Here is a 13893-nt window from a genome sequence, read left to right as displayed (position 1 = left end):
CAGATTATATGAAGCCAAATAACTTGAACAATGGGAACAGCTATGGAGTAAATCAAAATCAACCTAAAATAGTCGCTCTGTTATTTAACATGCTCCAAAGCTTTATAAAATTTATGGTACATGCTTGGCTCGTTTTTTTCAGAAAACGTGGGACGGCTGGGTTTTTATAGACAAACGGTGGGGGAAATACTCCAAATATTGAGCAATTCCAGGAGCAAATACCCCAAGAAAAAGAAAATCTCATTGAAAGAACTATTATCACAGAGCCGTGAGGTGAATCCCTTTGGTTTGCCAATTCATTGCTCTGCGGTTTGGCTGCCATTTATAAACTTTATACGAAGGAAACAAACAACTGGGATTGGAAAGAATTAAGCGACTACTCTTAATATATTCAGCATCAAAACTACATAGTAAAGAGGCTATGGACTAGATTCCCCTCTCACTCACAGTGGTGTAAATGAGTAGTAACTCCAGTGAGGTCAAAATGGATGTTACGTCTATACTTACCTCCGGGTCCGGCGGTAAGCAATCGATCTTCTGGGATCGATTTATCACGTCTTGTCTAGACGCGATAAATCGATCCCGGAAGTGCTCGCCGTCGACGCCAGTAATCCTGCTCCATGAGAGGAGTAGGCGGAGTCAACGGGGGAGCCTGCCTGCTGAGTGTGGACCATTGGTAAGTACCTTTAAGTTCGAACTAAGGTACTTCCACTTCAGCTAAGTTATTCACGTAGCTGAAGTTGCGTATCTTAGTTCGAACTGGGGGGTTAGTGTTACCAGCCCCAAGTTACTTACATCAGCATAAAACTGGTGTAAATGAAAGGAGATGTGGGCCCTAAGTAAATCGCTTGAAACCACTGAAACCTAAGAAAAGAAACAAGATAAAGGAACACACCAGTTAACTGTATTTTATTTTATAGTAATTCCTGGTACAATTGGGAAGAAAAATGTTCAAAAGAGGATTTGTAAGAATAGTGACAAATACAGCTTGACCATGCTGTCAAACCTGGGCTCTGCTCAAGAATCAAGGAGCTGTAACTCACTCCCGGATGGATCCACTTCTCTCTTATACAGTAATGACTGGATCTTGGGGCAAGAGAGAATCTGCCCCTAATTTTCTTATTTACATCGTCATATCTTTTAAATTTAATTGGCTAAAACAAAGGCACAGGAAAATTAATGCACTCAGATTAAATTCATAAAGGTTTTATCCTATATATTTCAGGTACGTTTATGGTCAATCTCTCTCTCATCTGTGTTAGGCCAAATTCATCCCTGGTGCAACTCTACTGACTACACCAAGCAATAATTTGGCCCCTTACATCAAACCATGACGTTTTCCCTCCATGGGAACACAACTGTATTAACAAGTCATTTTCGTTATGCTGAACTACGTTTATAATGATTTCTGAGAATCTGAGCCAGATTTATGTGAAACTATAAACATTTCCTAAAATGTCAAAATCAATTCAATAATCTGACAAATTCACCAGATAGGTGGGAGTGATGCAAACCATCAGGTGTCGTGTTTGTGAAAGTGTTCCACATGTTCCAATAGAGGCACAAAAACCATTGGATCAGCTGTCTGGTTTGTTTAATTCTTGGTCAAATTTTCAAACTATTTCATCGGAATGCATTTTTTACCCACAATGTGATCTTTGCTCCCTAGATACACTATTCACATTAGATAGAGTTTGCAAAAGTGCCTAAGAGACTTTCAAAGGCATTTAGGTGCCTAGAGATGCAGACAGGCATTTCTGAAAATCCCACAAGGCACCTATCTCCCACTGACTTCAGTTGAAGGTCAGTGGCACTTCGGCTCTGAAGTCACTCAGTTACTCTTGAAAAATTTCCCCATTATCTATGTGTATTAAAATGTTATTTCAAATCCTGACACAAAGAGTTAAAACCAGACTTCCATTTAGTTCCACCTAAATCAGGTTAAACCTAAGCTCACTTTTACAGAGGAAACCACCTGTCTGCGACCACCCATGTTAACCTAGCATTAAAGCACTCAGGTGAAGTACAAAATTTACTGCCAATGACAAATCTTGCAGAATGGGACAGTTTTTCCTTTCCAGTCACACCCCTGCAACCTCACTGAAGGCCAGACAGAATTTGGCTCAATATGCGCTAAGTATTTCTCACATCAGCTAGATAATTTACAACTCCCCAGAAGAGGAAAATAAAAGCATTAGATTAGAGAGAGACAATAAATGTTAGGGAGAAAGTTGCTGAAGTCCATGGAAACATGCTCCTTTTTAGCTTCCCAAGTTCTTCCTGGAAAGCACCCAATTATTTCAAAAATGACCCCAGTGTTTTGGGGTTTTTTTTTTGCCTCAGTAACCTTGTCTGGTTCACATATTTATTATTCTTTTCATGAAATAGTACTTCCTGACATCTGTTCTAAGTTTGTTTCTCTTTAATTTCCATTTATATCACATTTTCCTATCCTCTGTGCATGTTAAAATAAAACAATTACTACGCTTGACATGATGGAAGTTATTTAAGATTGTGAGCGTTAACGGACCCTCTATTTTTTAAAAAATAAAACCTTGTTTAAAATGTATTAGGTCATTTTAATGAACTTTCATTAGTTCAGAGAATCGGCACTGAGTCCCTGGTTCAAATCCAGTACATGTTGATTATGACCAAAGCCGTCGCTAGTAGCTGGCCATCAGGAGGCCTGGTGGTTTGGTGGTCACAGGCTAGTTGCTCGCTGATAGGTGTCTAGTGCTGCCAACTTCAATCTCTGAAAACTGACATATCAGGCCCCAAACAAGAATGAGATTCTCTTAAAAATCATGAAAGAAAATATTAAAGTCTGGGTTCTTTTTATTTGCTTTCTGAGGCTTCATTGTGCACTCCAGACCTTTTCTCCACAATCATGAGGGCAAGAAATTTACCAGATTAAAAAAAAATTAAAAAATGAAAGCTGAGATTATGAAATCACTTGACTCCTGGAGCTGGGGCTTTAAGAACAGCACCACATATTGTAAGACTTGTATTAAAACTATGAGTAGGCAACACTGGGAGTCCCTGTCACAGCTAAAATCGTCCACAAATAGCACTAACAGGCAACTTTGCTGGCCATTTCTGCAGATGCCAAAGGCTGAATTAGCCTGGCGACAAGATAGACGCTTAGTGATAGAAAAGATCCCTCCAGGATGGGTATAGGCACATTATCCAGGATCCGTAAGGAAGCATGTCCTGCTGCTGATGCCCAGACTAGCATAACCTCCAGATTTGCTCTGTCATCTCCACCTTTTCTAGTGAGTTGCCAGAGTATTCAAGAGTCTTCAGGTCCCACACACAAGTGGAGTCCCTCTCCTAGCTGTTGGTGAGACGTGAGGAAGCATATTCCTCTATCAAAATTCCTCTATCTGGCTTCTCAGTGCATCCTAGGTGTCCTGCTTCCACTTCACTCTCCTTGTTTCCCCGCAGGCTGAGGACCCTGAGGAAGCAGTAAATAACACACTGCATTGGCAAGACAGAGTCAGATCAAGTGGTGGTGGCAGAAGATGACTCCACCTTTGGGCAGTTATGATTTCTCAGGAGGAGTCTTCTACCCAGGTCATGGAGGTTACAAAATTGGGAATGAGTGGCAAAGGGTAGCTTCTGCTCAGACTCTCATGGGGGGAGGTACTGAGAAGTGGCCAAGGCCCAGAAGTAGTAAGAAGGGATCTGAGAACTCAAGATGGAAAAATGGGTACAGGAGGATGTAAAGTCCTTACACAAGAGGGTGAGAAATCAGGAAAAGGGGCAGCTCTTGAGAGGAGTAGTGCTGGAAGAGGAGGACAGAAGGGGGAGGTGGGCCACAAAGAGGATGGTGTGGGTTAACCGGGGAGCTGCATTTATATTCTGATTGGGTGGGCAAGAAATCCTGTCCTTTCCCCATTCTGTGAAGGGAGAAGTTGAATTTCTAAGTGCAATCAATCTGGCATCTTCACAAGCACTAAATTCACTTGCAGAGACAATGAAATGCACTTCAATTATGGCACTACTGTATTGTATGTTGTCATCACTATTCTTTACTAGCACTTAATATAGTCTTAGCTCTATCTGTTGCTTACAAAGTGAAAATAACTTGAAAGAATCAATGGAACCTTTACCCTTAATATGTATACGTTTTTTGCCAGTGATAACAAGAAAAGCAAGAACATAGTCTCTATTGAGCAGCGCAATGGAATGCTGGTGACCAGGCAGAGCTGCAAGAGAGGGAGGGGCTTGATCCACAAAGGGACATTTTAGGGACCTGACCACCCAGCACAATTCCCCACTCTGAGTTTAGGCACCCAGGATTGATAGGGAAGAGAGAGGTGCCTAAGAAAGGGATTCACAAAAGCCAGCAGACGAGCAGGGAACCCCTAAGCTAGCCAATAGGAAATGAGGAGGAGAGTGGTAGGTCTTAAACCCCACCCCTCAAAGGCACTTTGGCACTCAAGTCCAGGTCGGAGGGAGGTGCCTAGCTCCACTGGAGATTCACAGCCATGTACCTCTCCTGGAGTTAGGCGCCTAGGCCAGGTCAGTCCTTTTTCAACAAAAACGTTGGCAGAGCTGGTGGTGCAGATACCCCCTTATAACTTTTAGCCCAGCATTTAAAGCACTTGAACAGGTTGTAGGAGACCTGTTGTGGAGCAGTGATTTGAAGTTGGGTCTCCTACATCCCAGGAAAATATTCTAATTGCTGGGCTCTGGCATAGTGTGGGGCAGATGTCTCCTGTTCAAGCTATTCCACTTTTTATAAATAATGAAACAGTTATTGAAACAGGGACTTGAGTCTCCCTCCTCCCAAGGGGGTGCGCTAACCACCAGGCCACAGAGTCATTCTCACGCTCTCTCACTGGCCCAATGACTACTTAATTATTTAAACACACTGGGGGCTAATGAAATATACGTTTTAGATAAATAACTACTGTATATTTAGATTATAGACACACATGTACATGTGTTTCGGAATTTCACGGCTTCACATTCCATGCTTTCATCCTGGCCCCAAAGCTACGTACAGAGACAGAGCTTTTATTAAAATGAGGAGTTAGTTTATCTGAGGTGAGGTTTATTTTTATTGCACTTAGTTTTGCCATCTTTTCCAACCCCATCCCTCCTGTTTCCACGGGTCACCATCATAGCCCCTCACCGATGTTCTTCAGCACAGTAGCAAAGAGTAAAGACTGGGAAATCGCCATGCCAAATCTTTAGGAGCAATGGATCTTGTCCCCCGTCTGTGGAGTTTGGATCACGGCAGCCCCATATCAGAAAAAAGGGGTGACATCCCATTTCTGGAAAGGAAAGGTTCCCAAACTTTAACGTGGTATGAATACTGCTGAATTAACTGAACAGCCTGCTGGTGGGCCAGCGAAAAGGGAAGAAAGGGGTTGGAACGATTAGGATTTGGTTAAACTAAGCACACTAAAAATAAACCTGTATTCAAATCATAGCAGTAGAAAAAAACTCTGTGCCTGTATAGAGCCTCAGGGTCATGTGGTGCCAAACTCACACCAAACTCAAAACAAATGGGTGAGTACACATACATTGTTCAGTCTGGATAAAAAGAAAGGGGCTTAACATAACGGCCAACTTCCATTGACTTCAGTGGGAACAGAACGGGCCCTGCATTTACAGATCAATAAAAAATTAAATGCAAGCGTTCCTTTGATCAATATGCTTGTGACTAGACAGGGCACTACAGGCAGTAACAGTAATGAGAAAATTATTCCTATATAGTGACTCTTGACAGCATTTGTTTGTTTAATTTCTGTACAAAGTGGAAGCCACTGAAATAAATCATGGTTAAGTGACTGTGGGCCACATCCACCCCTGGTTTAAGCCTATGAAAGGACTCAGTACTTTGCAGGATCAGATTCTTTGTGGGCAAATACATGTTAAAAGCCATTTGGTGCGTGGTAAATCTGTTAAATTGCAAAGAGATTTTTATCAGTGACTGGAGGATTATTTCCTATCTGGGACCTAGGATTTTTGCTACGATATTTATAGCCTGCTTGAGAGAGAGAGAGGTCAATATGATGTGTACCAGGAGAGTTCTTCTCTGTGCTTTGGAATGGCTGATGGATTTGCTTCCCTAACTGTTTTGATAACTGTTTTCAGTAATGTACTATATGTATGTGCTAGTGAACTAGTTAAATCGATTCTTTTATAAGATTCAGGGTGTGATGGGAGCAGGTGTACTAATGGGAGTCTATCAGAGCTTCAGGTCTCTGCGTTTGACTGTCTACTAAACTTGATTAGCAGAGATTTCCTGATTCAGTTTCTCCTTTATGTTTTTCTCTACCTGTGGCAGTTAAACCTCTCCTCTCACCTATTCTTAGTTGGTTGACGTTGTATTCGTTTTTATACCTAGTGCACAACCACAACAGAGATCTATCACAGACTTTGACTGAGACCCCAGTTTGCCCCCTTAGGTTCCAATGAGAAAGGGAAAGAATTATCATAGAAGATCTTTACTTTATAAGGAAAAATCTGAGCAGCCATTAGATTGTCTTTTTCCCCTGCCACATGGCCGTTCAGTTTCCCGTGGATACTGACTGCAGCCCAATATTTATCTCAAGAGTCAGAGTAGTCAGATGACTCGACAAATCATTAAGAGGCATGAAAAGGAAAGCCACACTACTCTAACATGTTGGGCTTGATTAGGCACAGCCTTGCTCAGCTGTTATGCAGTTAGGCAAGTAGCCCCATTGAATTCAATGGGATTTCTTGTTTGAGTAAGTGCTCACAAGTGTCAGAGTGGCACAACCGAGCCCACAATATTTTATTTTATGATCAAATATCACTAGAATATTGGTAACAATTTCATATATAAAAATAGAAATTATTAACAAGTACTAAGGCCAGCTATGTTCTGAGTCACAATCTCTTTATTTATCTTAACAATCAGGTGGTCTGCGTCAGCGCCGTTATGCTCTCTTCAATCTCTGACAGTTTCTTCAGCATTTGAGTCACCTTGGCCTCATCAAATTCCAAACACAGAAATTCAGATTCCTAGAAAATAAAAGGAGAAGAATGACATTTAGTTAAGTAAAAAAATTGTTCTTGGTGAAGAAAAACTGTATAGGTCAGTACGATTGCTGGAGGGGACATTGAATTTCATTGTGGGAGATCCCCACAATACTTGACATCACAGAACAGTTATGCCTACAGACAATTAAGCAGCAGCACTGATTCGCTCTGAAAGGCCGGGTCACACCATTCACAAATATAGTTATTCTCAAGTGGGGTATAAATCAGGATAAACCAAGTGGAAGGGATTTTGTCAGGGACAGAGAGAATAAACACGAGAAAAAATAAAATGTTTCTAACCACGTGGAATTAGTTGTTAAAAATCAGCAGGAAAAAGACCTAAGGAGATTTCTCTCCCATCAGTTCTACTCATCAATATATCTGAGTTAGATAAAGTTCCTTGTATAATTTGGAAGATAACATTTAGATATAGCAAGTGTACCTGGCTGCATTGTACATGCAAGTCCAGGTGAAGCTGCACCAATGGTAGAGAAACACTGGGAGATAATTACAAAAATGCTAGTGCAGACACAGCTACTCTGCAGTGTGACTGGGACTGCACATCAGACGCTAAGGTCAGAAGTAAAACAAGAGTGAAAATAGAAATCACGGGGGTTGTACTTTTATATTACAAACCTCTGGTGTCTTGAAATGCTCCATTTTAAAAAACAAAGCAAACCCTATATTCAAATACAGTAATAACTTCTTATACCATGAAGGGAGTGCTCTTTTTTGAGGAGAAAGATTAGAATATTCAGCCTTCCAGGCAATCTGACTCACTGAATAGCCATGAGTTCTTTATATCAATATACCTACGGCACAGTTTACTAAGAATGGAAAGGCAGTCTCAACTCGGATTTTTTTTTTTAATCAGTTAGACTAAAACCTCTACCATTACTTCAAAATACCTTTGTTTTAACATTTAGTATTTTTCAAACTTAATTCTATGCACTTAACTGATTATTTAACAGAGAAGATCAAATCCCCAGAAAAATGCAACTTGAAAAATGTCTGAAGCTGGTTATCTAATTTTCAGAAAGGCATTACATGAATTTAAAACAATGAACAGATTGTTTTTCATATACACATGAAAGCAACTTCTCTACTTGCTTTCTTTTTTTAATACAAGAATCTTCACTGGTTTTTCAAGGAGAAAAAAAGGTAGAGAGAAGTGCAAGCAAAAGAAAATATATACACAAAGAAGTTAGCTTGTTTATTAGCAGCACAGAACAATCAAAGAGAACACACAAAACTTAAACAATCATAAAAGAGAAATAAGTGAAATGACAGAACCTGATTTTTAGTACGTCAGGCACACAATTGCGTGCCTGCAATGGTGTACTGAAATTGCACCTGGAATAACGACAGTTGCACATACAAATCAGGGATGTGGGCTCAATTGTACAATTGGCACACACATTTATGGTAACTGCAATTGTGCCACTGAATTTTTGAAAACCAGACCCTAAAATTTTGAAGTGTTACTTAACTCTACATTTATCATGTTGTTGCCTCTTCATCCCCCTAGCTCACTTAATGGTAACTTCTTTGTTACAGCTCTCTCCATTGGACAGTTCCTTCTGCATAAATTGTTTTAGATTTGCACTTTCTAAAACTGATTAATTAATTTATTTAAATTGCTACTTAAACTCATTTTGCGTCCTTATTTGCTAATTTAACCCAACAAACCAAGAATACACAACCCAGAATCAGGCTGTATATTAGCATGGTGCTCCTCTGATAATCCTCTGCATCTTTTGTTTTTGTAAAATAAAACTTTTTACTGATTTTGATTCAAACAGTGCAGTGCTATGATAGTCAGAACTGAATTCATATTGGTTCAGGAGTCACAAGACAACTACAAATAAATACCCCAACCCAACAAATAATTAAGCACAACATTTTTCAACAAAACCTATTTTAGCGTTAATATAATATTTTTATTTAACTATTCAGGTCTAGTATCTTCAACAAAGACTTCTCAATATGATTTTTATCAAGATGACAGCTCAGTAATTTGAAAAAAGAAATTGAATAAATAGGTTTGAAGGCTAGGACTGGGCATTGAAGACAACCTCCCACAATTTATTGCTATACTTTGCAATGCCTATTAATGACACATTTCACAGAAAATACTTCGGCACCAGAAAATACATACACCCTTATGGAGCAAAGTTAAATTTGATCAGTCTGTGGTATTAAAATGTTTGGTATGGAATTTGACAGCTTATCTCCACTTGGCATTGTGCTCTGTTGCAACTTCTTTACTAGTTAGAGTGCACTGGAAAAAATCCAGGTCTCCCACACTTGAAAATGCAGTTAGAATTGTATGAGATTTCCTCATGCTCATGGTGGAAGAGTGAACAAGACAATTCATAACTTCGTATGCATTTTGATTAGTAAACCATCTTGAGAAGATAGCGTTGCAAATGATCAGTTATGTAATCATCTGAGGCTTTATAGTTGCACCTGATGGGGGTAAACTAACATTTACATGTGCAAGCATAGGCAATATGCAATTCAAATCCATAGCTTTTGGTGTAACCACTACAAATTGGAAAATGTAAAGCCAATTTCTACTTAAAGAAAAATATACTTCCAAGTCTTAGACCGCAAAGCTTTACTACTGTTTGTCTTTCTCAAATACACCAAAGAAATAATTTTGTGCACATCTACAAAAAAGTCCACTATGTCACAGATCATGTTATAGTCTTGACTGTGTAGATAAGATCAAAGCACCTTTTAAACATGTTACCAACCGGTTTCACAGCTTTGATCTCTAAAACCAAAACCAAAACACACACTAGCAAAACCATTAGCAAAGTTCTATTTTGACATTTTAGAGAATTTAACTAAGCCATGCTATAGTCCTGGGGTAGGGAGACCAGATAGCAACTGTGAAAAAATGGGACAGGGGGTGGGGGTTAATAGGCACCTATATAAGAAAAAGTCCCAAAAAACAGGATTGTCCCTATAAAAACGGGACATATGATTACCCTATTCTGGGGTGAAATCCTGGCCCTACTGAACTCAATGGCAAAACTTTCATTGACTTCAGTGGGCCTGGGATTTCACTTTTTAAAGAACAGAGCCACAATTATGCAATTAGAGCTTCACTGAACACTACTCATATCAACAGGTGTCCACACAGATGCAAAAGAACTGTCTGTGCAGATCCAACTGTGGATCAGGGCCTAGGCCTGTAACACAACTCACCTACATGGTCAGTGTGAGGAACTGAGCCCATGGTTCCTGTATCAAGGAGCTTAGTCGAAAAGGCAAAGGAGGAGACCCACAGGATGCTGATAGCTTGGAATAACGGGGCAGTGATGGCTTTATCTCACCGTGGGCTAGCACGCCTATGCCTTCTGGAAGTGATGTGAAGGAGAAAGTATGCACAGTAAATGGTCCTAGATTTTTTACATACTTTTATTACTGTATTGTAAACTGTTAGAGCTACCAAATGAATGCCATCTCCCCCTTGGAGTATGATAAAGGACCATACAGTATAGGTTGCATTACCTAGTCACAATAGTACTGCACTGAAAGGTGACATGCAAATAGGACAAAAGAAGTTGGGCTCTTTTGACTTCACTATGATATATAAAGGTGGACCATCTCTCTTTTTAAATAACAGTTGCTTAGAAACAGATGTAGTTAAATTTAACTACATCTGTTTCTAAAGTATTTAGGCCTTGTCTACATAGGAAAGGTTTTGCAGTAAAACCTAAGGTATGAATTTAAAAAATTGATACAATTATGCCAATATAACCACCCTCCTCTCCCCTCCCTTTGTGATGACAAACTTATTCCAGTGTTAGAATGAGTTTTTTTTTCAGTTTAGGTTTTGTTACTTGGAAAAGAAGTTTAAGTTAACTGAAAAAAGTCATCTTTTATACCAGAATAAGTGTCTACATGATGTAACTATGCCAGTGTAAATATAGCTAGCATATCTTTTAAAACTTTCGCATGTAGATAAGGCCTTAGTTAAATCAGAATAATTTTTTTATTTAGACAAGGCCTGAAACCTGAGCAATTGAGAGGAGCAGGGTTTTTGAATTAGTCTGGTGTTGATTTTTGTTTTTAATAGAAAACCTATTTAACTCAAATTCTTGACAACCATTGGAGGAAAAATAGCTTTCTTTGTGAAAGACTCAATCCTCATCCCTTCATTTCAGATCTTAAAAAATTTGTAGTTCAATTATTTAATGCCCTAAAAAGTCATTCAGTAAAGAATGGGAAAGCAAATTTGATATCCCTGATATTTCTCAGGTAAAACGAGGAGCAGAAAAAAAAACGTGGTTTCATATGTATTTGACATATAAAGCCTGGTTAAGGATGTCTGAAGAAGCTCTGAGGCATGGCTAATGTTGATTATTAGGCCTGTGAGACAAAGGCCTAGATTTCAACTGACGTCTTAATCAAAGAAACAGAGGACATGTCTACATTGCAATTAAAAACTCAGGTCTGGCCTGTGCCAGCTGGCTTGGGCTAAGGGGAGTGTGCATGTACTTTGGTTACGTCTGAGGCAGTGCAGGACAGCTGTCCATGTTTCCCCAGAATACACTGATACAAACACAGTTAGGCACCATGGTAGATGCACAGATGCAGAAACTTGTGTTGTGAAAATAGCTGCTGTGTGGGCACAACTCAACCTTGTTTGTTGCAACCTGAACAGAGGAGAATGTCATGGCCTGGTTTCCGAGGTCATGGCACTCCTTTTAGCACAAGTGATGTTTCATAGACTTTAATATGAATCACGGACTTTGCAAAAGACGGAATTGATTTAGCTTCTTTAACTTCACCATATATTTTCTTCTTTTTGCCAATGTTTTTTGCAGACATTAGTACCTCTTTTTGAAATGCTGGCTTGACTGGGATTTCTTTGAGACCTCGTCCCTGGCTGCATAAGGTAAAAACTCAAATACAAAGTGCAACAGGAAAGCCCCCAAACATCTTTTTGCTCTACGTTAGAGATTAAGAACAAGCATTAACTTTTGACCTTCCTCTAGCTCGTTACCAAAAACTGTAAGTGGTTTTAAAAAGCACTAGCCGTTAAAAAGTGGTTTTACATTCACACTTAATGACAAGAAATAGAGATAACAGAAATTAATAATGTATTTATTAATTGTGTGTAATACTACAGTACACAGAATGCTTTTCTGACAGTAAAGTGGAATTGTGGAAATCAGGATTTCGTTAAAAGGCAATATAAAAAGTGCTTGAGTTCAGAAGTATTGTCCTTTGTTCCAGTCTCAAGTCAAAGTAGCCAGTAGTAAGTGATTAATAGGAGAAATAAGTTGATAATTTTTCATTGTAATGTGATACAGGAAAGGCTGAACCAAGCAATCACTTCTGTACATTACTCTAGATGTATTCATTTATTGCATCTCCTTTGCTGAAGTCAGATTCCTTTATGGCCAAGCAAAAAATAATTACCGGTAATTCTTTAAACTTGGATACCATTTTTCCTTCAATATCACAGAGTGATTTACAATCAATCAAGCCTCACAACACTCCTGTAAATTGGAAAGTATAACCATTTTACAGATTACTAAACAGAGGCACAGATATTAAAATGATTTGTTTAGCAGGGCGTGGTAACAAGAACTCGGGAGTATCAGCTTCCAGACCCTTGCACTGTATCATAGCTAGGACAGTAAAAATGAGAATAATTCCAAAACAATATAATAAAATTCTGCCAAAACATGTGACCAAGGAAAACATTTTAGAGGAGTGTCCCAGAGCATGGATCACAGGGTCTTAAATTAAGGATGGCTATGATTGGTTTCCAGGAGTTTGTGCGCAGGTTAGTCTGTCCCCAATCCTGCCATCAAGCTTTTGCAAGTAGACAGCTGCCCACTGCATGGATCCTCCTGTGTGGATTATATTGAAAGATCAGGGCCTCTGTCCTTTTGGTCTGCTTCCCAGCCCTATTCTAGTGAACAAATCTGTCCTGAAATAAATAGCACAAGAACCTGCCCTTGGAATGTTTCAGATGTAAGCACTGCTTACATTTCTATTTCAAATTTAAGTGGAATTATATTTAGAAACAAGAAGATATACAAATAGAAACTCATGCTTAGTATGAGCTAACTGACCATTACCTATCTTTAAACAGAATTATCAGCATCATCGGGTTTAGCTAAATTTATGCCTGGCAAATGACTTTCTTCTAAACATTAAAATAAGGGACCGGGAATCTGGCTTGTGTACGGCCAGCAGGCCTGGACCCTGGTGGTAAACCAGTGAGCAATTAGTACTTGATGTGTATTTTAAACAAAGCTTACTTTCAGTACAAACACTTGAGTCAAGTTTGCATCAAAACAGCTAGTTGGGGGTAGATAAAACGATTATAGAATTCAAGCCACACAAATGTATAGTTGAAAATAGTACAGCAAGTCACTAATACATCATATGATTCTGTTCTTTGTGATCATCACGTACCAATATGTACTTCTAGCAAACACTTAAGTGACTGAAATGTCCAAAGAAATATTCATCTCCCATAGCAACGTCTAGAAGCAGAAGCAAATATCAGAATGTTAGTTTCCAGGGTATTAAGTTAAACAGAGAAAGAAGATGTTTAAACCATAAATCCAGTATACAAAATGACTATCAGCTGATGCATTCAATGGACGGTTCACATTGGCTTAACAGAAGATAGACCTATTCAAAATATCACTTAACTTGATTAAATAAAAAGTTTATAGATGTAATTGGATGTATTCTAGCTTAGCAGAATGTCTTAGTTTAGCGGAAAGAATTTCAAACAACATTTGAAAGTTTCTGTGTGTCATACCTTCTAGAAATGTACTACTTAAATCTATTTTAATAATTTTACAGATGCATGGGAGAGGTAATTGTATAAGC

The 13893-nt window shown here is 39.0% G+C and overlaps 1 protein-coding gene across 1 annotated transcript in view; it reads right to left on the bottom strand.

Annotated features, from left to right (window-relative positions):
* Window positions 1-892: 892 nt before the first annotated feature.
* Window positions 893-13893, bottom strand: part of COMMD1 (copper metabolism domain containing 1) — a 121808-nt gene continuing 108807 nt past the window's right edge. The window contains exon 3 of the mRNA XM_054022074.1: window positions 893-7002. Coding sequence (XP_053878049.1) covers window positions 6895-7002 — 108 coding nt within the window. The 3' untranslated portion in view covers window positions 893-6894. The remainder of the gene's footprint in view (window positions 7003-13893) is intronic.

Source organism: Malaclemys terrapin, chromosome 3 (genome assembly GCF_027887155.1).
Source record: "Malaclemys terrapin pileata isolate rMalTer1 chromosome 3, rMalTer1.hap1, whole genome shotgun sequence".
NCBI lineage: Eukaryota > Metazoa > Chordata > Testudines > Emydidae > Malaclemys > Malaclemys terrapin.
This window is presented reverse-complemented; position numbering and strand designations above follow the sequence as displayed.